Genomic DNA, 25,983 nt, shown 5'->3' on the forward strand with positions numbered 1-25,983 from the left:
ATATCGTCCCACCCCTAGTATTGTCCCTCCCTCTTAGACTTTTAATTATATGTCCTTTTTACTTGCTGCAACACGAATTGCCCTACGGGGACACAAATAAAACTCAATCTGAATCTGGGGTCCCTGGACCTGATTTTATAAAGGAGAATGCTGCCCCCCCTCCTCATAACATATAACAATGAGGCGTCCACAGTAAGAGAAGCGTCTGACTGAACAGAGAGTGTTGCAGGTGATTCCTGCCCACGGCAATAACTCCACAGAATTACCTTTTTTTTTTTTTTTTTTTTGAAGTGTAATGACTAATAATCATGAACAATTCTTTGTGCTGCAAAATTGATCAATTTTGTGAGATAAAGTATTGTTTAATTACACACAGATTAAACCAATCAACTTTAATTGATTAATACCATTTCACAACAACAACAAAAAAATGTCAAAGCACAAAGAAACCAAACATTTAAAAAATCTGAGCAAATGCTTGAAAAACATGGGCAAAAACACTTGTGTCTGTCCAAACTCTGTCCAAAGAAAAACCCAAACAAAAAAAGAGTCACACAATAACCACATTTATTCATAGAAATCATCAGCGGTAAACATAAAGAATAAAAGCAATAGAAAAATGCTGAGTTTATTCAAGATATGAGATTCGGACATTTTTCATTTGTTTAGAAATATACGAACGCTGTAGCAACCAGAAACCACAAGGTAGAAGCCTTCGTTTTAGTTTGATTAGATACAACAGTCTTAGAAGCCAGAGTTAAGTTCTGAATGAAAATCTATAAAGTTAATATAAAATAATAATGTTAAGGAAAGTCAAATTTTACTTAAAACATAAAAACTCATCAACATCACATATAAAGCTCTTAATGACCAAGCGCCATAATATCTTAAAGGTCTCATGCACCCCGTCTCGGTTAGAAAAAGAGAAACTCCTGTTTCCCTGTTCCAACAGGTATCCTTTGAATGGTGTTACGGTGTTTGTTGTCCCCTCTTTTCTGTCCTATCAAACCCCAGCAGGTCGAGGCAGATGGCCACCCTTCCTGGTTCTGGTTCTGCCAGAGGTTTCTTCCTGTTAAAGCTGCAGTCGGCAGGTTTTCAAAATTGCGAGTCTAAAGTCGGAAAATTCGAACTGATACAACTTTCAGGTCCCTCCCCCAACCTCTAACAAGCTCCGAATCGCCCCCCAGATCCCTCCCCCTCTGTGGACGAGGTTGTGCACGTGAGTTCACACCAGTGTGAGCGCACACAAGCTGGGGCAGACTCATGCTCAGCAGCGTGTGCACAAGCTGTGATTGACAGGTAGGATTCCTCCACCCTAACTTGATTGGTTAAAAACAGCCGGGAGCGCTCGGTTTTTGCAAGCATGATTACAGGCTTCAGAGGGAGCTACAGATTTCGGGATTTTTCCTAAACAGCCTATTTAATATTCTACTTCCAGAATCCCATGACAGTTCAAGCTAATATGACTAAAAAAAAGTTGCAGATGGCAGCTTTAAAAGGGAGTTGTTTCTCTCCACAGTCGCCTCAGGCACGCTCAGGACGGGAGATTGGACTGAAGACAAGTTTCAGTGCACACTGTTGGTTTCCTTAGCTAGGAAATTGTTTTTTAATCGACTCTGTATGTATAAATTGGACAAATTTCCAATGTAATTAATTGGATTTGATTGGATTATGATTACAATGAATTGGAGTTTAATTGACTTGAATTGGACTGTATCATTTAATTACCTTGAGATGCCCTTTGTTGTGATTTGGCGCTATTTAAATAAAACTGAATTGAATAGAAAACAAGTCATTCTATGGGTGAAAAAGTCCTTACTATTCCTGAAAAATAGAGATAACCCATTCTTCATGTTTAAAAAATTGGAGTTATGATGTTGTTCCGACAAGTCACCCCGTCTTGTTTAGAAAAAAAGATGGATGGGAAATCATCATGCCTGCAAGTATAGCTGAAATCACTGCTGAGACTTTATCTTGAAGCTACTGGAATGGTGATTTTGTCAGATGAAGCTGCAGCTATAAACTCAGGAACATTTTAAGAGCAGGGTGACTAAATGCTTTAAACAATCACAACCTCCCACGTCGTCTGAATCGGAAGATTTTCAATTCTACGTATTATGTTCTGACAAAAGATACGAAAGAAACAAAGAAGTAAATGAGAGAAGCATTATTTGGAAATCAGATATAATAAATAGATTTGTGTAGCACGCTGCACATATTGTATTCAGTTACTTATGTTATTTTTTTTCATTTTATTCTATTACTTTTCCTCTTCTACCATAACTGTTGCACAGCAATTTCCCTCAAAAGCTTCTTGAGTCTTGAATTTATGCTTTCCTGTTTAAACAACATATATATAAAAAACATTTATATATATATATATCTCAGGAACTTTGGAGCATGTGCAGACCAATTTGAGTCTAGTTGAACATTATACCTGGGTTTATTGGTCCAGCCTTTTGAAGTTTTATACAGTTTCAAATAGGCTAACATGTTGACATGCATTTCAAAAGCTTGGTTTGGTTAGACTAACACAACAATTAGTTTTTTTTAGTGTCATGTCAGTGAGATTAGTGCATGGTAGAATGAACAAGGAGTAGAATGGCAGCTGGTAAAGATCCTAATATGAGTGAGAGAAAAGTAATAATCCACACCCAATTCACTCATCAGGGAAAATTTAGCCAAATAAAAGCTTCCTGCGTTGGCTAAAGCGTGTTCAACTATTAGGGGGCAGCCCTAATTGGTTATCAAAAATAATTTCTCACACTCGCCCTCCTGTCATCACATTTATATATTTGAATCCCTGAGTCATGCAGTCTGTATAAAAATAACTGACTGTTGCTTTAAAGGTTGTGCAATTCAATATTTTGTTACATATTCTTTTTAATAAGTTTTCTGTATTGCGCTGCCCATGCACTAGTAAAAAACATAGAAAACCATTGCAAGCCCAGAGTTTTGCTTGGAGTAATATATCTTTTTGGCAGGTTACAAACAAGAATTATTCACTATTATTATTCTTCCCCTAAAGATGATGACAACCAGCATGCTGGCACTGGAAGAGTTTCACAGCTCCTCTAACTGTACCACCAATTTGAGCAGTTCATCCACTAACACTGTAGAAGACAAAAATCAACACAATGATATATTACACGAGAAAATGACTTTTTTATCAAAACAGACTTTTATTATTAAGTTTTCGTATTATTTTATTCAATCTACTCAAAAAATATTATTACTATAGCATTTACCTCCAGAAGGTGGCCTCTGGGAGCTGTTGTAGGCTCGGCAGGCATTGATCAGCTGTGCCAGAGGTGCAGGGCAGTCAGACGGAAGAGGCTCTAAAAATTTCTCCTCACACACTTTCTGATGTATCTCGTTATCTGTGCAACCTGACCAAAGTGCGAGAAAAATTTGACCGACATCAATGTGAGCATGACAATGAACCAACAAAGGAACAACTAAAAAACAGAGTTAAGTGAAAACAGGAGAGTGCTAAACAGCAACAAAGACCAAGAGTGACACAGGAAAGGTATTAAAAGTCGACAGAGTAAACACTCTACAAAATAAAAATCAAGACCAACAAGAAATCCAAAAGAGGAAAACCCAGAACATAGCAAAAAAATAAAACATAAAACACATGGATCATCTCTCTGTAGATAGAAACACCACCTTTTTGGGGGAGGGGCTTGAGTGTCCCCATGATCCCGAGAGCTGCGTTTTCGGTGGTCTCAGGGGAGGGGTCAGACTATTCAAAGACTTCAATGGAGTGGCACCAGAGGAATTTAGTAACCTTGTGTGGAGAAGGGTGTCACAATCTAGGCATTTTTTGTGTTTTTCTGTCTGGTTTCAGTTTTTGCCATTTCCCTGACCTTTTTCCTCAGTTCCCTCCTGCCTGGTCATCAACTCCACTCCCTTCACCTGTGTTCACTTATCCTCTGCTGCACTCATTCACTAATCACTCCCCCCCGAATAGAAACGATAGATTTTCGTTTCTATTCTAAAATAAGCTGAGTTTAAGTTACGCTCCTGCTCCATGTCTGCACCTGGGTCCTCCTTCCTCGCATCTACTCCGAACCATGACAATGGGAAATGGGGCACCTCCCTGGAGCCATGCCTGGGGAGGGAGCTCGCCAGTGAGCATGTGATGTTCCGAGCCTTGGCTCCTGGAGCTCGGTCGGGCTAGTCCAAAGAAGAATCAGAAAACACCCTCCACTGGGCCAACCACTCACGTGGAGGAAATTCGAGGTCGGGTGTAATGTGAGCTGGGCAGCAGACAAAGGCAGGCCCCTGAGTGTGCCAATCCCTGGAGATGCAAACTGGCTCTAGGGACGTGGAATATCATCTGGCTGGCGGGGAAAGAGCCTGAGCTGGTGTGAGAGGTGGAGTAGCACCAACTAGATATAGTTGGGTTCACCTCCATAAACAGCATTGGCTCTGGAACCAAACTCCTCAAGAAGGGCTGGACTCTCATACTCTGGAGTTGCCCATGGAGAGAGGCGTCAGGCAGATGTGAGGATACTCACAGACCCCCGGCTGAACGCCTCCTCGTTGGAGTTCTCCATGGTGAGCGAGAGGGTCACCTCACTGCGCCTACAAGTCACAGGAGGGAAGGTTCTGACTGTTTGTGCATATGCACCAAACAGCAGTTCAGATTACCCAGCCTTCTTGGAGTCTCTGGGTGGCGTCATGAGCCCCTTTCATACTGAGGAAGAACCCACGTTTAATTCGCGAATTTAGTGTGTCCGCTGTTCCTTTCACACTGACGATCCGGGCTAAGCTGTCAACTCGATTCGCCATTCGACCCACGTCGGACCCTAGTCTTTTTGCCGAGCCGAATTTGATGTGAGAGCAATTGACACGGGTTGGACGTGGGCGTGGCTGGGTTCGCGTTCTTCTGCTTCAAATTGTCGATGGATTTCCTCAACTTGGACATTATAGTGCTCTTGTATTCTCCGCATATGTTCTTAGGCGGCATCCCACGTTGTGACCATCCACACCCCGTAAAATAACATCTCCATGAACTGCATATACACTTGCGTGACCGAACAAACAGCCAGCAACAAAAACAAGTCCTCAAGGTGTCCCGCCATCGTTGGTTTGAAAAATTTGATGCTGACAGGTGTATTTAGGCCTACCTCCGACGCATGGGTTGTGCCTACGTCATTGTACACGCCCAGCATTTTATGTGTTTCGTGTGACGCTCTGCCACTAGGCAACGCCCCCGGAACTCGGCTTCAGGCGGCACGGATCACCTAAGACGCCAAGCTTTCACATTGCTCGACGCGGGATGAAGTGGCAATTTGGACTCGCCATGGTAGCGGATCTCAGTGTGAGAACAGCTTTGGAGGGGGTGTCACCTGGGTATTCCATTGTTCTTCTGGGGGACTTCAATGCCCATGTTGACAATGATGGAGTGACCAGGAGAGGCGTGATTGGGAGGAACGTCCTCCCTGATCTGAACCTGAGTGGTGCCTTGTTTTTGGACTTCTGTGCTAGACATGGATTGTCCAGCACAAACATGTCACAAATACCTGCACGTTTCCACAACATTCACATATTTTGTTGAATATTGGATCAGGGTAGCATGACGTGCTGTTGCTGGGTGTTCTGTACCTCTTTCAAGAGACATGCTGGACAAGACCAGGCCTACACTCACTGACAGTGTGGTGAACACTGCAAGAACTGGAGCTGCATCAAGGAATGAAGGCCGTTTGTCGCTGCTTGCAGCTATATTTTAGGTGAGGAATTATAAATCTAATCTGTCATTTTTAAAAAGGGACCTTACATGAACTGATACTTACCCATCGCTCCAACATTTGGGATTTCTCGTTTTATCTTTGACTGCACCCAGACCCTATCATTTCATGTGCGTTTGTTTGCTTGCTTCAGATGAATGTTTATTTATCGTACTTCAATGAGAAAACTGTAACTCTATTAGGACTGGGTTTTGTGTTGTGCTGCTGCTCCTCATCCAAACAAACAGCATCCATGGCAGAAATGTTGTCCTCAGGTGAACTAAAATATCATACTGATGACAACAATATTGTTACTGTAAGCCAATTAAACCCTCAGAAGTATGACAGTATAAAGCTTAAACATGTAAAAACGTTATATTTTACACAATCTCTGATATAAAAAGTTTTGTATTATACTTCCCTTTATGTTCTGAACAATCTTGCACAAATGGCAAATATCACATGTGCACCGTGGCTATTTGGGTTAGCCTAGAAATCTAGACGCCCCTAGCGACCGCAAATTGAATTTGCTCCCGGGCTAGTCTAGTCAGTTGTGGTTGTTTTGCGAGGCTGAAAATGGAAACTTAATCAGGCCAATCAAATCGTGAGGAGTGGGGTCGGAGGCCGGGCTACCTAGTGATGACAGAGGTGCGACGTTTCAGTGTGTAATTCCAGAGAGAACTGCACTTAAGTTTTTCTTGAAAAAAAAAGGACGTTTTCGGAGTTTTGCCCACCGGGTACGGTAAAAGTTTAATTTACCAGCTTGCTCCGTTGGTGGGACGACGCATGGGTCTCCACATGGGTCGCACTGACTACGTAATCCTTCTTCATCGCTCTGATTGGTTGTTGCGCCATCCTATTGCGTGGCGTTGAGTGCAGAGGCAACTTAACAGACAACTGTTTATCCTGCCCACACTGCTATCCAGCTTCACTAGACCCCTGTACAGCTTCTTGCTGTAGGGGTCTGGCTTGCTAGGCTATATTTGGGTCACTTTCACGGGCATGTCTCTATGATGTTGTCGGATAATTGATTGAAAAGTGACCAAATTCTGAAAGGATGAACATCATCACCCTAATAGATTGCTGAAGCTATTAACTTCATGTATCTCATGTGTGAAAATGGCCACAAAGTAACTTGGAGTTTTCTGTGACTTCTTGAACCTCACCCGCTTGTTTGTCTGAGGTGAACACCAGCAGCTTAAAAGTCAGAGCTTTCAATATGGTCCATTGGTAACAAATCTCAATGTGAAGCCCCAGGAAAGCACCAATGGTTTGGTGACAGGAAACTTTCGCCCCTCACCTAAAGCTGCCCATAAACATAGACATGCTGTCTCAGGCTTAAAGCTTTACAATCAAGATGGCAGAAAATAATCACTGTCAAGTACTCCTTGACTGTGCAGAAGGGTGTTCCTTTCTCCAAGAAGTAGGTAAGTTCCCATTATGCCAAATGAGCTGAAAGTATTTCTTGTGTCAGACCACCATTTCTCAAAAACACTGAGTGCTACATGAATATATTTAGTGGCAACCGAACTTGAGGTTTTATTTTTCCCCTTTACGGTTTAGTGAACGTTGACAATAGGCTAAACCAGTGAGACTCATATAGTCCTAGGGTAGGCAATGTTAAGAACAAGGTATTTCTGTCACCCATGCTGTTACCTGGTTTCACATTTCAGTGGCTTACACGTACATGTATATGCTTTTGGTTAGCAGATCTTGTATATCAAGCTAGAAGCCTTTTAAAGGAAGTTTGCTACTGATGGTTTTGTTTAGTGCATGCAGGTTATGTAAATCAGGTGAGTTTAAGTGTCACAGCTGTACACTATGTACATTTACATTAGTATTTATTGGTAAGTTATGCAATAATATAAGTATATTTGGCTTTGGTGAAATGTGAACTTCAGTGTTTGGGAGATCACTTGTGCATGTTGCTAGTTGGGTGTGAGCCTGTTGTAGTGAGTAACCAGCTGTAATTTTGGGTTCCTCAATAGCAATGTGCAAAATTACAGCACTTTGTCCTCAAAGGGGGCGTTATTTTCCATGTCAAATGACCAAACTAATGTCTATATTGAACTGTGTTAATTAAGTTTTTTTTTCAATTTTAAGACTTTTTTTTTTTTTTTTTTTTTAAACTTTGAATGGAACACAATCTTCCATGCTTCCACTAGAGGAGGGAGGAGAGTCGAGTACTCCGAGGTGTGCCACGGACAGCAAGGGGGAAATGAGGGGAGATGGTGGTGAGAGTCTTCTGATTCACATTTTTAAAATGTTTAAAGGGGAAGTTCGTTTTTTTTTTTTAAACCTGGAACTTATTTCTGGCATAAAATATGTTAATAGAAAATAGAAATAGAAAAATACTTTATTCATCCCCCAATGGGGGAAATTCAAATTAGTCAAGTAGCTCAAAAAAATTTGAAATATTTACAATGATTGTATATTAACAATAATAATAATACTAGTAAAATACTTCTACTAATAATAATAATGATAAATGACTAAATAAATAAAAAAATAAAAAAATATATTTGAGAAGAACATGTCAGCAGTCACTGTTAAAAAGCCTTTTGGCTGTGGGAACAAAGGACCTCCTGAACCTCTCAGTCCTGCAGCCTCTCACTGCAGGATGCTGTGGAGAGGATATTTATTATTGTCCAAAACAAGAATCTAATTTCCCCTAAATTAGGGGGCTTTCTACACACGTGTTTAGTGGGATGACTTCATCGCCACGCGCCGCTGCAGCACAGCTTATTCACTCCCGTGAGGACGTCCATCGTACTCAAAGTCGTCGTCCACGTCGATAAACATCTGATAAATGATGCACAAAACTAGCAGTAGCAAACTGCTAGTAAGTAAGCCGACTGTCGCAGAGCACGGAGTGAATGAGCTGTGCTGCAGCGGCGCGTGGCGATGAAGTCATCCCACTAGACGCGTGTGTAGAAAGCCCCCATAAGCCCCCCGATAACAACAACACGGCAGCTCTGAACTAACAGTGCAATAGTACGCGTTCATTCAGTCATTCATCTTAAAGTATCGGTGAAATAAAGACAGATAATGCCTTATTTAGAGGCTGTATTGTCTATGCCCTGTTCTCTCCCATTATATGGATCAGATTCCCAGTGATCCAAATATCTTCCGAAGAACGCCGACTTTCACCAAACTGTTATCGGTGAGTAGATGAAGGGATTTTATGCCAGAAATAAGGTCCAGGTTTAAAAAAAAAAAAAAAAAAAAAAAGGACTTCTTGTCCAAAGTGCTAGTCTTTGACCCCCCCCCCATTCGGGCCCTCCCGGACTGTGAGGCTCTCAGGCACATCGTAGTCTCCCACTAAATATCTTGCATCCATGACATTCTCGAACAGTTGGGAGGGGAGCGTGTCTTTGAAATGTTGACACAGAACAATTCACGACTTTATCAAACCACTGATTTATCTCGTAGCGTGAACCAAGCTAAGACAAACATAACAGGACAATTAAGACTATTAAAACACTGAGAGCTGATTGGCTGATAAAGTCCTTTTCACATGTGAGTTGGTTCAGTCTTTTTCTGCAATTGCTGTTTACAAAAGCACTTGAGTGGTAGGCAACTTTCTGCTAAAGAATTGCTCTTACAGTTGGAAATGAAATGAAGAGGCTGTTGACCACTGTTTCTGTGCAGAGCGTAAAGTGTGATGCAAAATCTATCCTGAGAAAAAGACTGTTTGCTTTCTAGCTTATCAAAAATAACAGGTGAGGCCCCTTGATGGCTGCTCTGTTGCCACGTGTATCTTAATGTACAGTGAGTGAGTGGAAAGTAGCGAGCAGGTCAGGAGAAAGGAATATGAAGCAACAACTTTTACCTGCATGCTCAACTCACAAGGTATTAGAAAATGTTCTGGATTATTTGCTGCTGTATTCGCATGTCATCTCATCCGCTTATAATCCAGAGATTATCACTAGGGGGCTGGGTGGAAAATCTCCGTAAGAAGTCCTGAGATAATGCAGTGGACATTTGCGATTTCGCATGTCACCGTTCTGGAACATCTCTAGAACAATTCAGGACACCAGCGTGAATGTGAAAATGGCTTAAGACACACGTGAATGGAATGGAGACAAGAAGATAAGGAAAGAAAGACAGGGAAAGTGATCAAGATAAGACAGGAAGTGACACCATGTACAAGAAAGATCCAAATCATAACAAATCCTGACCGAATGTAACTGTTCAACAAAATACCAAGATTCCTTGTAAATAATTGACACATCAGGTTTTAACAGAGTTTATTAAAGTGACAGATTGCAGACTCACCTTCAAAAGGTTTCTTACGTGTTGCAATTTCCCACAGGACGATTCCAAAGCTGAAAGATAACAAGTTATAGTTTTATGGTTTAATGAGATTTTCCAGTTATTCTCGCAACACTTAGAGAGAAGGTGCCACTTTGTGCGTCAAGTTTGGGAACCACTGCTGACTAATTAGGGACCTCATTGAATCAATGAATCAAAAACTTTTAGCCACTTTTAACCTAAAATGTTGGTTTTGAGTAGCTGTAGGGGGATCCCTGATGGCCACTGACCTGTACATCTCACACTTTTTGTCGTAGGCATAGTTGATGCTGTCGAGCAGCTGGGGCGAGGAGTAGCACAGGGAGCTGATTTCTTTGTCCTTAATCGTTGTCTTTCTCAGGGATGTCTCCGTTTTCGTCAGCTCAAACCCTCCCAGCTAAAAGTAACAATAACAACATGAGAGCCGTAGTTCATCGGGTTGGAAGCAGTCTCAGCATGCTTTGGATCCATTACCTTCACTCTGTAGTCTTCAGTCACTAAGAACTTGCTGCTGTTGACGTTTCCATGAACTTTACCTTTTACTTCTGTCTGGTGAAGTCTAGGAGACACGAATGTTCATTCATTAGTTAATTTCATTATAAATACACAAAACCTATGTATATACCTGTGGAAAAGCTCAGTAGGAGATGGTCATAGTCACTCGGGAACATTCCTACCGCTGCTGTTGCAGCACAATGGATGAATAAGGTTGTTTTTTAAACTTTTATTCACTCTGGGCTAGTTAATATGTGTGCAGACTCCTATTTAGAAGTAGCCTGACAAATCTGTCTGGTTTAGTATTTGCTCTCAGATGAAGTTTCCCTGAGATTTAACACATAGTAAACTGTCAGCACTCCTGAAAACTTAGTGGTTTGTCTTTGGCTGTGTGTGATTACCTTTATTAATAATAAATTGCAAGGAATGCAGCAGATCACATTGAATATGGCTCATTAAATGTTGAGTAAGTTATAAGGATGAGTTACAAGGTTCCTGAAATGTTCTTTACACTGGTCAACTGAAGGTAAATAAATGTTTTAGCAGCAAAGTAACAAAGTATGAGGGGTAACAAAAGCCGGTTTATTGAGTTATTCTTGTCCGGTGCAGATGTAGTTGTTGGTGTGAGATTACATTAACAGCTCCTTGTGCTTATGAACCTGTTTCAGGGGTTTTCTTGAATAATCTTTCTTGATTCTTCATTTTTACATAATTACTTTGTTTCTGTAAGAAACAGGGTGAAATTATCACATTGTTCTGTCAGATCAGTGAGTTTTTTTTTTTTCATTATGTTCCTTATCTCATATGAACTAATATCTCATAATTAGCTGGACGTTAAAAAAAAAGAAAAAGAAAAAGAAGAGTAGGCGCACTCTCAGTGTCTTATTCAGCTGAATGTTTATATATTGTCTGATATGTTTGCATGAGAATCTTTCCCACTTGTGGTTGTCTTGTCTCTCAGACCAGTGGTTCCCAAACGGTGTGCCGTGGGATTTTGTGACAACCATATGTTATTATTGCAATATACAGCTACACAAAAATAATCATTTTTTTATTTACTATATCAGTACTTCTTATGCACTCATTTCATAATACAAATTCAAGCTCTATATCTAAAAACAATTATTTAAAAAAAATAATAAGTCTCAGAAAACCCATATTTCGCTGTTAACACAGTTGCGCAGATGGGAGTTATGAGACCGTGACACATCAAAGGCTGAAGGACAACATTAAAACAGAGAGAGGGGATATGGAGCGCTTTCTGGTGCGGAGCAAACCACCAACCACCAGTGCAGAGGCTGCTCTGGGATGTCGAAGCTGATAAACACACACGATGAAGAGAAAAGAAAGCTGAAGTGTAAAGGAAACATGCTTTAGGAAGTAATTAAATTTTTCAACTGATTGATTGTTTCTGTCTCTCCAGCCTTACTCCCAGCCCTCCTAAAATTAGTTACAGACCATTCACACTTGGTGCTCATGAAGTAAAACACTGGAGCATTCTCTAGACTTGAAACCCTATTCTCAACCTCATGATATGAATCGACTGCTTTGTCTACCTTCGATCTCATCAGAAGAGGATTCCTAAGACTTTTTACCAGATGAGTAACACAGTGTCACATTACAGATAGAAAATCTATGAATCTGTCAATTGTTAGCAACTTCTTTCCTTAACAAACCTTTTTCTATTCTGAAATGAACCATTCTTTCATCTATACACTCATCAGTTATATATATTTCCCCAACTGCCATAGCTGCAACCCCCTCCTAATCAACTAACTTGGATGTAACCCCCCCTAACCCCCCCAACCCCCCCCCCCCCCAACCCTCTCCACGAGATTTTGGAGACTTTTATAGCCATTATCGATTGTCTAACCCCCTCCCTCACCATATAAATAGGACAGTGGCTACTCACAGAAAACATCCTTATTAGAGGGGCGGCTACCCTCGTGTCTATTTTAAAAATAACCAACTAGCTTAGATGTAAACACCCCCCCCAAAATCAACCCCCTAACCCTCTCCACAAGACTTTTATAGCCATTATCGATTGTCTAATCCCCTCTCTCACCATTCCTCTCATTGGTTCTCAAAGTCAAGAGTCATACATTACCTCTCACATCTAATTGTTTTCTCATCTTTTTTACTTTATAGGGAGAGGATCTGCGAAGCTGCCGAAACAAGGATTTTTTCTTAAACCCTAGCTCCAACTCATACGAGACTGCATGGTCAAGCAATCAATCAAATTTTGACAAGGGGTGTACCTAATAATATATTAGGTGTATGCACCGATTTTCTCCCCCTGCGTAACCCCCATGAGGATTATTGTTTTTTTCAATTTTGTCTTTGTCCATAAATGAACTGAACGCCTGAGAGTCTTCTCAGACCGTTTGAAGCGGCGAGGGCTGGCCCATTGCCTGGAGAAGAAAGTGGGTGGCTTATCCTGGAGCTTAAGGTTTACTGTTGGACTTCCAGACTTGAACCCAGAAGATAGGCCTTCTCCCCTATTGTCATAGCTGGCAGCCAAGTTTTCATTTCATGCATGGTGCCATGATCTGGACACTCCTGGACCAGCGAACAAGTTATCACAAGAAAAGCTGCAGAGTGGGTCAGTGTCCATGATAATACGCTTGAATACCAAGACAGCAATGCTGTCACAATCAGGTACAGAAGTCAGGCCATTCATTTAGGTCAGGACGAAAGCAGCCCTACATGGGATTTCATCCTCATTTTATAAACTAGTTAAGTTAAGTGACTTTATTTATACCTGAAGGTAGATTTGGTCCTCCACTTTTAACCCTTCCAGGTTGGCACCTGTTGACACACACACACAGGGTCACACACTCAGAGACAGATGCCAACCTGGAGCGGTGGGCAGCCATGAAAGCGCCCGGGGAGCATGGGGGTACGGTGCCTTGCTCAAGGGCACCTCAGCCGTGACAAGGAGGTGGACTGACACCCCTCCAGCTATCAGTTCCACCAAGCGAGAGTGGGAATCGAACCGCCAACCTTCCAGTTATTGGACGACCGACTCTAACCACTGAGCCACAGCCGCCCCAGGGCGCTGATCTGCTGGAGCACAGTCTATTAACATCCAACCTGATGCTGTCATTATCCTCTACGCCTAAATCTTTCAGACCTTAAAGGAATGGTTCGGCGTAAAATGATAATTTGAGCATCACATGGTCATGCCACATAATTTATATGGGTGATGAGCCTTTCTCCGAAAGACCGCGGCATTCCGAAGTTGGCTATTTTGAAGTGTTTTGTTAGAAACGCAGCCAATGCAACTGTACGGGGCCAATTTGGAAAATATAAGAAATCGGTTGTTTTTCCGCGATAAACAAGCTCAAAAGCGCTACATACTTCAGCTGTGTCATAACAAAGGCCTCGTCAAGCAAACCAATGCACAGAGAAGTTCATCGGACCACACAGCCTTTCACTGGCTAGTGTTTTTTGAGGCATCACCGGTAGTTCCAACTCCTAGTCTGACCCGGATGTAGGCCTACTGCTTCAAGTTATCAAAGGGAGGCTGAGACGCAAATATGGCAGAAGACGACCATAATTTTTTCGAAGACGAGCCATTTGCGTTTGAAGGCCAACCATACTTGTTTGAGCCCGAATATACAGACGAGGAGTTGCGGAAACGGGAGGAACAACAGAGATGTGCGGAGCAAGCGTCAGTGGGCGCTTCTGCTCGGTCGCGTACTGGAGGTACATGGTGGTGTAGCTGCGTGCTGCGAGGTGATGTCGTCGGAGGAGGAGAGCTTCTGTTGCCAGGAGTGGGAACTGTTAGGCACAGATATGCCGAATGAAAACACCTGTTTGTCATCTAAAAGACATTTTGTGTCGCTAATAGACAAAGGTGAGTTTTTTTGTTTTGTTTTACATTGCATAGCCGTGTGCCATGTTTTTTTATTCTAGGCAAAAGCAGACTACGACAACCGGTGAAAACACAAGCCAGTGAAAGACTGTGTGGTCCGATGAACTTCTCTGTGCCTCGGTTTGCTTGACGAGGCCTTTGTTATGACACAGCTGAAGTATGTAGCGCTTTTGAGCTCATTTATTGCGGAAAAACAACCGATTTCTTATATTTTCCAAATTGGCCCCGTACAGTTGCTTTGGCTGCGTTTCTAACAAAACACTTCAAAATAGCCAACTTCGGAATGCCGCGGTTTTTCGGAGAAAGGCTCATCACCCATATAAATTATGTGGCATGACCATGTGATGCTCAAATTATCATTTTACGCCGAACCATTCCTTTAAGTAGAAGCAGTGAGTCAGCGTATAACTGCTGATAGTTTTGAGCTTTTCTCAATCTCTTCCTTTTTACATCTGCCCTTTGTTGACCTTGAAGGCTTTTCCTCTAAATTTACATTCTGAATGTCCTTCTTCGGCCTCCTCCTTATCCAAATCCATCTTCACTGTCCCAACCTTACTGACAGAGGCCAGCAGGTAAGGTTGTGACAGTTCACCTCAGACAGCGGGACCATCAACACCGGAGCCCCCCAAGGATGTGTCCTCTCTCCACTGCTTTTTTCCCTCTACACGAATGACTGCACAACCCTCTGTGAAGCTGATGCAGTTTGCAGACAACACCACTGTCAGTGGTCTCCTCCTTCCCATTTCTCATTCCTGTCATTTAGCCTTTAACAGACAACTCCATCTCTCCTCAGGCCTTACTGGGGTTCCTATCCTACTCCCTCTCTTTGTCTATGTCACTGCTTCATGGGGATCATGCATCCAAGTCTAAATGCCAAAAAAAACTGTTTAAAATTCAACTGTTGTTCATCCATCCTTCTATCCATTTTCTATACCCATCCATCCATCCATTTTCTTTACCCGCTGAATCCGTCGGTCGGGTCGCGGGGGGGCTGGAACCTATCCCAGCGGTCATTGGGCGTGAGGCGGGGTACACCCTGGACAGTGGGTGCCAGAGGTGGCTTATGATCATGTTCATTGTGGTGTCCTGTGGGAATATGGGGGCCCTTTTTAACAGGCTATCTAGTTCAATCGTGTGAATAAAGCATCTTTGCTTTTTCTGAATTCTGTTTTCTGAATCGGCATCTATAGTGACAAAGATTCTGCATCAGAGTCTGTGGACGGATTGTATCTTTCGGTTTGCTTGTGAACACCCTGATGTCCTTCAAGAAGAGATGGAGAAGGCAACTAGGGTTATGAAGGTCTGGGGATCTCTGCTCTGACCACTGCCCCCTGCAACCCAGTCCCAGTAAGTGGGACATTTTTTTTAGGTAGTGCAATTTCCCCCCGTTATGTCCATAAGTATCATAAAAGTCCATAAGACTGAGGTATATTTGTCTAGGTAGCAAGACCATTTCCCTAACTTGTTTGTGCCTATAAATTCAGATATCAGATATCAATTTTAGGCAATATCTCTTTTGTCCACCGGATGGCAACACTGAACTAGTTAAAAGTGTCAAACTAGGGAAGTTACATTGTGAAACCTTCAAAGCAAAACGTTTGCCAGTTAATAATTTGCTAATCAGTTAATATTACACCTTAACCATTATTTATTTATTTTCCTCATATTGTTCCAGGATTCTATGAACACATAAGCTCTTAATGATAAGATTCATTCAATTTTCATTCTAAAGAATGTAATTAAAATGACAGCATATAAATCCAAGTCAAGTGTTTATTGAAGTTTTGGAAAATATGACTTAGAAAAGCATAACCAGTTGTCAAACATGGTTAAGTGCAGCTTACTTATGTGAGATTTCTCTCTTTTTTAAATATAATACCTACGTTAAGTTATTTAGCTACATCAAATACTACCTCGAAAAATACCAGGGTTGGCGGAGCCCTGGGTTTCCTCTTTGCCTCGCAAGGCTAGCTCGAAAATCCCACAAAATTATTCCAAACTTCCTTCTCCGCATTAGTACGACAACTAAAGGGTACTTCTTTCAGAGACACTACCGTATTGTTGCACTCGACACTCGCCATCTTCTTTGTGGAATGTTCATGATCCCGCGCAACAGACATATGACGAAAGCCCGTCGTTTATGCGAGCACATAAACCCTCATAGAAAATGTATTGGGAGCATGATTTTTGAAAAAAACTGACGTACCATTCATTTCAATGGGAGATTGGTGGTGCAAATTCGACCCTGACAGAAATCGCCCCAAATGGGCGTGGCAACACCAGGCGCGACCTTAATCTGATTGGACAATGACATATACAACCAGTTTGCCTACAGTAGATCAGTCCCGCCTTAGCAACTAGATAAAAAAAATAATAATAATAAAAAATAAACTCCGTGTTTGGTAGTGCGTCGCACAAATCGCCCCTATGAAGGAACCGCCGCTGAATGGCTCACTGATTATAGAATGATAGTCATGATGACCCTCTGTTATTTGACAGATATGCACTGATGAATCTTAATCCTCACAAAATTTACATGTGCAAGCACAACAGAATCAGTTGTTGCAGACTTACCGGTAGAGTCCCTGTGCTGCATCCAGACACATGCGAGCTTTCCTGGTCCAGGGCAGTTTGCAGCTAGAGCTCAGAACAATGCGAAGACTTCCCTTTTCACAATATTCTTGGATGATGAAGAACTCAGGGTTTGGTGCTATAGGCAGTAATAAGGACACATCACTTTTCTATAGTTCAGGAATATCAGGCACTGTGTGAGTCACATCCAATAGTCTACTTACTGTTCTCATCTTCAATGCAGATGCCATACATTCGCAGTATGTTGGGTGATTCAAACCGTTTCATGGCATCAACTTCCTTGTTGAAAATAGACTCCACCTGCCTACATGTGTAAAAAATGTTTCCATGGACACCGAACATGTGACAGTTAAAGTATGTCCCAAACTTAATAATACACTATGATATTAAAAAAATTTTTTTAACTTAAATCTAATTCTATCCCTGTCTCACGAGAAAACGTGTAATATGAATGTTTATCTAGATGTCCAAAATGTCATAGCATCACAATAAAGGCCCAGAAGTTGTGGGACGTTGCTCATCGCTTGTTGTTTTGCATAAGGAAGTGTTCAGGTGACGTGAACCTGAACCCATGCATCGATTTCTTTAGCCAAATCATTTTTTTAACACCATATTCTTTATTCATATCAAACCCTGGCCATGTATTTGTTCTGATTAGCCACTAACCAACTGCAACTGACAGCCAAGTAGAAAAGTAAAAGTCTTTGTTGCCTTACACTTAATGGTGGAAGGCTGCTGTTTATGACCACATATGTCCTATATGAATACACATTTTTAATAGTTTCATGTTACAATTTTGCAAAGGAAAAATTAGGCATAAAGTGTTTTTTGAAGCCTTAAAATGTAGCAATTTTACAGTAATTTAGCATGGGTGACAGTTTCAAGTAATCCAAAACATTGCTACGTTCAGATTTTGAATGGCAGAGGTAGGCATGTAACAATTTTGTAGCCCAGAAAATTCAGTTAATTGTAAGCTTTTATTGTGAGACTGCCACATTTTGCACTGTGGACCAAGATTTTTCACTCTCTGGTGTAAGACTGTGTTTTTAATTTAGCAGTTTCTTCTTTGAAGTCCAACTAAGCATTACTGTCATTTAATTGACCTAATCCTACAATTTTTCATTTTCATGGTAACTATATAAATATGCAGCCCTGTAGAAACTACCTGATGCAATGAAAATGACATTGAACTACTTTCTAAGATGCATTTACACCTGCAGGGACAAACTGAAGCCCTAATGCATCTTACAATAGAAAGTTTATTTTGGAAAAAGTAATCCAATGTAAGTCAAATCAGTTTTATTTATATAGCCCCCACAAACCAGGGGAGAAACCTCTATAGATAATAGATCTCTCCATCAATTTGTGTTTGAGAGCGTCCTGTAACCTCTGCAGTGTAAGCGTTAATCTACAGCTGAAACATGATACAGGCATAAATCATACTTGAAAATAACACTAGCATACTTACACATACAACACGTTTTTTTCCCTGTGTTTTATTTGAGCATTGTGCTGAGCTCTGGCACATACCTCGGTTTGGTGTTCAGGGGGTCTGTGTATTTCTTGATGGCTACTGGGAATCCTCGATATTCTCCTTTGTAGACCTCTGAGGTTGGTGTTGTCATGAAGGGCTTTTTGGGAAATTCTGGGACATACTTTAACTCATCTGGTTTAATCTTTCTGATGTCCACATACGTGCTCCTTTGCGTAGACACTGAAAAAATACAAAGATAGAAATCCCTGTTCAGCAAAGCTTTATATATAATTTTCCAAACGTTTTGCACTTAGTAGACATAAGTTGATGAAATGTCTGCTTTCTCACATGACTGCTGCACTGTGAGTGAATTCAATTGGTGAATGAGAGACCATGCTTTGCTTATGAACCAGCACATGGCCAAATGATAAATGAGGCTCTTTGGAATTTAAGAAGGTTGTGTTGTAAAATTGAACGGTTATGGAAATCAACTAAACTTGAGGTTCACAGACTCCATCTTAGAGATGAAATGTCCTCCTTAAACAAAACGATAAAGAATGTCAGATCTGAATATTCCTCTCAACTTTCAACTCATCTAAAAACAAGAAAAATCCCAGAGACACAAAATAATCCATCCATCCATCCTATACCCGCTGAATTCGTCAGTCGGGTCGCGGGGGGGCTGGAGCCTATTCCAGCGGTCATCTGGCGAGAGGCGGGGTACACCCTGGACAGGCCGCGATATGTGATATAAACACTAATACCTCACCAGAGCCATTTTGTCCTGCAAATGATACTACCTGTGACAGTAGATAATATGACTGCTCTTGTAGTCAGAATGATGTCCTCCCCACCACAACTTGGTGCAGAATGCTGCTGCCCGACTTTTAACCAACACCAACAGACGTGTGCACATCACTCCTGTTCTTAACTCTCTCCATTGGCTTCCTGTCCTTTATAGAACTGATTTTAAACTTTTAATGTTTGTTTTTAAAGCTCTTAACGGCCTCGCCCCATCATATTTATCTGAGCTTTTAACAGTCCGCAATCCTGGTGGAGCTCTGAGGTCAACAGATCAGTTTCTGCTGGAAGTGCCCAGGTCAGAATACAAACCCTGGGGTGACCGAGCCTTCTCCCAAAGCTGCCCCCAGGCTCTGGAATAAGCTCCCCGTCCAGCTGCGTCTTATTTCGACATGGGCCTCTTCAGATCTAGGCTGAAAACCTACTTATTTAGGATTGCTTTTAATACCCAGTAGTATGATGACACTTTTATCTTATTTGATCTTATTTGATTTTGTTGTATTTTATTGCTTTCAACTGTTCTTTTATTGTTTTGTTTTTTTTAACTTATTCTTCTCTTTATTTATTACCTGCTGTAAAGCACTTTGGTACACCGGTAAGGATTGTCTGTAAAGGGCTGTATAAATAAAGTACATTTACATTGACATTTACACTCTTTATCAGATCTACCTGATGGACCATGAGTTGATTGCAGCTGCAATTCTACTTCCAAAATTCCGAACAACGTGGACAAAGGATGAATCCACAATCAAAACAGGTAAGACATCATGGGGATAGTGAAAAGAAAAGTGTTGATCATTTTGAAGCGTGGATAGTAAATAAGATTAAAATAACAAACCTTAAATTAAAACTTAAATTTGGAGTCATAACATGTTAGAGAGTTGCATTAGATCTATAATTTATATTTTCATTGTCACTATTTCAGGAATTGACTACATCAGAACTCATGGAAGAAGTCTCCCTTCAGCAAGCAGATGCCAGCCAGTCCAGTTGGTCTGGTGACGGTGACTTCTTTTCTGCCCAAGCACAAGGTGGTGCCAGAACACTGGATGGATACTTGGCCTGTTCAGCGGATCACATGGACTTGCTGAAATCCTTCCCAGCGGTGTGCAAGCTTTTCCTCTACCTGCCTCAGCGGCCTGTCAAAGGCTCCTCAGCATCGCAGGACTCGTCTTCAGTCCAAGAAGAGCGAGACCGAATTCTAGCAACTTTGAAAACCAAGTTCTTTTCCGTTTCAGTTAATAACTTCATGCTCGTTGAAAGACGTGCAGTTTGTTCATATCACACACAGGGAGGTTGAGAGAGAGAGCTCGTCACCATTGATGATGGCAGAAGTTTCATTTTTAACGTTGTAAAAGTTTAAGCCTCTTTCTCCTGTGTCTGGATATTATGCTTTCACTGTAAGGAAGCCACAATAAACCACTCACTTTTTTAAAAATACAAATACTCACTTTTTTTTAACTTTTACTTTTAATACTTAAGTACATTTTATATCAGACAATTACTTTTGATACTTAAGTACACTAAATGTCATGTACTTTAAGACTTTTACTCAAGTAATATTTTAAAAGGTGACTTTAACTTCTACCAAAGTCATTTTTGTGGAAAGATACTTGTACTTTAACTCAAGTTTCGCTTTCAAGTACTTTGTACAAGACTGTCCCAAGGTCTTTTAAACATGCAGATTTGGAACCAAAGCTTAAAAAAACAGTAGCAAGCAGTAGCTCTCCAACTCACATCCTATCTGGAAGAAAAGAATATTTATGACCGTTTCCAGTCTGGTTTCCGTAAAATGCATTCCACTGAAAAAACTCTCCTTAAAGCTGCAGTCTGCAGGATTTGTTGTTGTCATACGTAAAGTCCTAATTTTTGGCATTTTAAGAGTCTACATGATCTATCAGAACGCTTGAAGTTGAAAACGGTGACCTCCGTAGTCGCAAAATGCAAGAAATGCTTATTTTTTAACCGAAAAATAAAAAGTTATTCAACTTCCTGTCCCGCCCCTTCAAAACACATGAGAACTCGTGCACGTAGACGTGCACGCCAGATGCGCCTACACGACTCCTCATTCATCAACTCACCTGTCATTTGCGATCATGGAAGACACAGTAAGTAGACTAGCCCGTAATGAAGTTCAATAGTCCAGATAAATAAGCGTGGGGACAGCCTACCTTGTATCGCGCGTGCACAATCGGTGATTGACAGGCAACAGAGCCCAGCTCGTAACCTGATTGGTTACCTTTTACCGGTCCGGTCTGCAATTTTGTAAACAAACCTGCTGGCTTTGGAGGGACCTAGCGGGACATATAGGGGACCTAGAGAACTCATTTTTTTTTTGTATTGGGGTATTTAATGTACTACTTTCAGAATCCCCAGACAGTTCCAGGCATTATGCTTGAAAAAGAGTTGCAGACTGCAGCTTTAAAGTCTCCAGGGACATTATGATGGCAGCAGATTCTGGAAAAAACACAGTCCTAGTCCTGTTAGACCTCTCATCAGCATTTGATACAGTTAATCGTAAAATTTTAATAAACCGACTGCGGGATCTGGACTGGAATATCTGGATCGGTCCTGAAGTGGTTTTCTTCTTACATATCTGGGAGGATAGCCTGCAGCTAAATTCAGCCTAAACAGAAACATTAATTGTTGCACTGGACACTGCCATACCTGAAATTAAAAAGCAACTGGGAGATTTAGGCTTTCTTGACGAAGCTCTGTCCCTGGAACATCCCTCCCAACAATTAATAAGAAACTGCTTTTTTCATCTTAGAAACATCTCAAAACTCGATCGATGGTGTCCTGTAGTGAATTTGAGATGATAATCCATGCTTTTATTTACTCACAATTAGACTACTGTAACAGTCTTTTCACTCGTCTCAGTAAGAGGGAGGCTGCAGCTGTCCAGAACTCTGCAGCAAGGCCTTAATACAAACCGAAGGGCTCATATCACCCCTGTTCAAAAGTTGCTTCACCACCAGTCTCTTTTAGAATTAAGTTCAAAAGTTTGGTTTTATTCAGAGCGCTCCGTGACAGGCCCCTTCTTATACTGCCGATTTGATTCAGTCGCACACTTCCTGTTGCAGCCTGAGGTTGTCCAATCAGAATCTTTTATCAGGCCCTCGCACTCGCTTCAGGACTCGTGGGGACCGATCTTTCCGAGCAGTGGCACCCAGACTGTGGAATGCTCTACCTGTATCCCTACGTAGTCTGGTCTCTGAGGATTCTTTAAAAAAAAAAACAGACATTTTTATTCCAAGAAGCTTTTAGTCAGACTTGGGCTTCTATGACTATTTTGTATTGCTCTTAGGGATTTTCCTGTATCGTTTATTTTATGGGGGTCACTTTCTGTGAAGCACTTTGGGATCTTTGTCTGTGAAAGGTGCTATATAAATAAACTATACTATACTACTGTACTATACAAATGACTTAGTGGTGACAAGCATACTGGTGGTTCAAAAATAAGTCAACTTGTTGGTGAAGGAATTGAAATGACTATTCTATGTATGAATATTCAGAAAGCACACGAAAGGCAGGACTTGACACATATTGTATTGTGAAAATTGCAGCATTTTTTTTGCTTTGTCTCAAGAATGATGGATAAGGCTAACAACTTATCTGTGAATATGCCATCTCTCCACAATGCAAGGCTGGGAAGCTTTACACAGGCTTGTTAGCTGGCAGAGTAAACACAACAGTAACTGTTGGAACTGAAGACATTAAAACCTTGATTGATGGTATTAAACCCTTAGCCTAATTTCTTGGGACAGTCTTTATGAAAGCCAGTGTTATACTGCTGAATATATATATTTTTTGTTGTCGTTGTTATTTGCACTTAAATAAACTTTTGAAGTACTGATGGACTTTTGTTTGTCTTTACTTATTGGAGCAGATCTAGCCTTATAAGATTAGGATTGTGCAGCATTTGAATCTGGCTGCTTGTGGTGTACACCAACACTACATAGCTGTTGGTCTGATAGATGGGGCAAGATCCTCCATCAGGACTACACTAGGTGACAATAAGCTGGTTCGCATATCACAAACAAACAATTATCATGATCTATGAGTTTGGAATTATTGTTCAAATCTCTATATTGATATTCCTTGTTGTCTCTGTTAAGCTTTGTTAATTTAAACTTGAGTCGTCTGTCTCATGTTCTGCTTCCACCACACACCAGACCGTAGTTTCCTCAGTACTAGACCTGCCTTTTGTTTGTCATTAGTTCCCTCCATAACAATTCCCATTTCTTTCACTTGTTCAGTCCCCCGACTCTCTGTTGATGTCACTTGCTTTCAGATGTCAGTACGGTCTTTCATTTCCCTCTTTGTTTTTATGTTTTGGTTTTCCTGCTTCAGTAGCACTTAAACGTTTTGTTCAAATAAAGTTAACTTTTGTTCTCTATTTGACTGCCTCCAGCCTATCAGACCTGGGTTTGGGTCCAACACTTCCTAAAAGTCATGATAATAAGTATCTATCTTGCTAGTTTAACACTTTTTATCAATACTTAACCCTTAAAGAACTAGAGCAATTTCAGAGCAATGGCTGTTTTAGCCTTCATCAGCAGGATATACAGTTGGGGGTTAACCCAAAATGTTATTTCATAGTTGTGATATATTTAGTTTTCATGTCCACTATATATAGTCATTAAAACCATAGAAAACTCTTTGAATTATTAGTTGTGTCCAAACCTTTGACTTGCATTATATGCTAACATAGAGGATATTAAATTAAGCTATACTCACAAATATCCACGATTTTATGCACATTGGTTTTGACATCCTCCGTCTCCCTCTGTATGGCCTCCATGTATTCCAAGAGTACTGAGGAACAAGCAAACACAGATGAAGCACAGGAAGCAGCACTGAACACTGATTTATAACGCTGGGATGTCAGTGTTACAAACGCTGTCAGGTTTCCATCACTGGAGTTTAAATCAAAAATAAAATGACCTAGGAAAAGGAAATATTCTTCAACTTAAATTTTTTTTTTCCTGCTCCAACTCAACAGTAAAGCGAGTTAGACAAGAAAGAATGTTAATCAAAGTTATGTTTGTATTTGTTGCAGCTGAAGACTCGAGATTCCCTTGAGTTGGTTCAGTCTGACCATGTAAAGTGAGTTACTTGTGTTTAACTACTCGACTAGTGGACGTGGGCATTTTCCAGTCAATGATCATACATTATACTTCTAAAATGGCATTCTGAGGCTCGCTCCTGTATTTGCTTTGCTGCTGTGTCTTGTACTTTTCATTGTTGTATTGGTCCAGATAGAATCGTGTCTACAGAAAAACACGAGTTTCACTACATCAAAGGGACTAAACCAGGGATTAAATGATTTGGTTAACAGCCCACAGCACATCTATTCTACATGTAAATAACAGTAGAGCACATGAAAAATAGACCAAGCACAAGGACTTAGGCTGTGTTCGAAACCGCATACTACATACTACATACTACATACTACATACTTGCAAACTGCATACTTCCATACTTGCATACTGCATACTCATCGATCAGACAGTATGCAGAGTGTTTACCCACAATACATTTTGCTCCTGCCCGAGCCGAAACAGCCGGCCTGAAGCTGATTTCGCTTAAGCTCTAAACTGCCGTTTTGACAGGAAATGACGATCGGCGACGTCACGTTACGTTGCATCTTGGGTAGTTTGAGTATGAGTAGTAACCTCATGATGCATACCCAACATTTCGGCGAATCTAGTATGCATCCGGGAACTTCTCGCTTACTCAAACTCGCATACTAACTCAAAAAATTAGTATGAGTAGCAGGAGTAGTAGGAGAAGTATGCGGTTTCGAACACAGCCTTAGTGTTGGGTCTGGAGTTTCTCCTCCTGTGTTTTTGGCTGCTGCTTCTCATTCTCTCCAGTAGGTGGTGCCTGTTACCTGGGTGGCTGATTACAGGCAGGTGTTTCTCATCAAGACTCATCAAGGGGAAGCTTAAGAGGAGCCTGCTGCCAGCACTTTGCCACCAGAGTGTTAACCTACGTGGTATGTCCTCTAGGCTCTTACTCCTGGTCCGGCCAAGAAAGATTTCACGACCTTGTGCTTCCTTCCCAGGTTTTACAGCCGTCCTCATCATACACTACCTTCAAGTTGTCTCATCTTCAGAGTTCCATGCTAGCAGTCTCCTTCGGACTCCTCTTGGTTCCACCTCCGATCGAACCCTGCTCACCCTCTCGCCACCCAGGAGGCTCCCTACTCGCATCATTACCTTACCTGGATCAGACATTCACTTCAGCCACCAGCCTCTCAGACCTTGCTTATCTCTCCCTGGCGGTAATCCATCGACTCTCTGTAAGCACCTTCCGATCATTCAATATTTCTCAAACTCGCTCCTCAACTAACCGTTCATACAGTCAGAGATCCGCATCCGAGTTTCCAGTCCCGGACCTTCATCTCCAGAATTCATTATCTTTAATAAATTGTCAAACCTTGTTCAGTCTCCTGAGTGTGTTCTGCATGTGGGCAAAAAACCTAACTAAAACCATGACGGTTAGAAAGCTGAGGTTCTCTCCTGGTTCAGGAGGTGACCTTTTTGGCCTCCTCTGCTCGCCCTGAACCTATCCGTATACAATTTGTCACACATCTCTTGCATTTTATAATGTTATGAACATGATGGTTGGATAAATCCTTCCAAGGGGCAAGGATCAAATAAAATAAAAAATGATTGGATCCATTGAATTAGATGACTAAAATTGTTTCT

The 25,983-nt window shown here is 41.3% G+C and overlaps 1 protein-coding gene across 1 annotated transcript in view; it reads right to left on the minus strand.

The window, feature by feature from the left end:
* Nucleotides 1–550: 550 nt before the first annotated feature.
* LOC142383650 (mixed lineage kinase domain-like protein) overlaps nt 551–25,983 on the minus strand; it is a 32,037-nt gene continuing 6,604 nt past the window's right edge. Inside the window, exons 3-11 of the mRNA XM_075469273.1 lie at nt 24,008–24,085; nt 18,523–18,706; nt 17,196–17,296; nt 16,975–17,110; nt 10,503–10,587; nt 10,280–10,425; nt 10,014–10,063; nt 3,249–3,389; nt 551–3,113 (exon numbers count right to left, since the gene is read on the minus strand). Coding sequence (XP_075325388.1) covers nt 3,064–3,113; nt 3,249–3,389; nt 10,014–10,063; nt 10,280–10,425; nt 10,503–10,587; nt 16,975–17,110; nt 17,196–17,296; nt 18,523–18,706; nt 24,008–24,085 — 971 coding nt within the window. The 3' untranslated portion in view covers nt 551–3,063. The remainder of the gene's footprint in view (nt 3,114–3,248; nt 3,390–10,013; nt 10,064–10,279; nt 10,426–10,502; nt 10,588–16,974; nt 17,111–17,195; nt 17,297–18,522; nt 18,707–24,007; nt 24,086–25,983) is intronic.

The sequence above is a fragment of the Odontesthes bonariensis genome, chromosome 7, assembly GCF_027942865.1.
Source record: "Odontesthes bonariensis isolate fOdoBon6 chromosome 7, fOdoBon6.hap1, whole genome shotgun sequence".
Lineage (NCBI taxonomy): Eukaryota > Metazoa > Chordata > Actinopteri > Atheriniformes > Atherinopsidae > Odontesthes > Odontesthes bonariensis.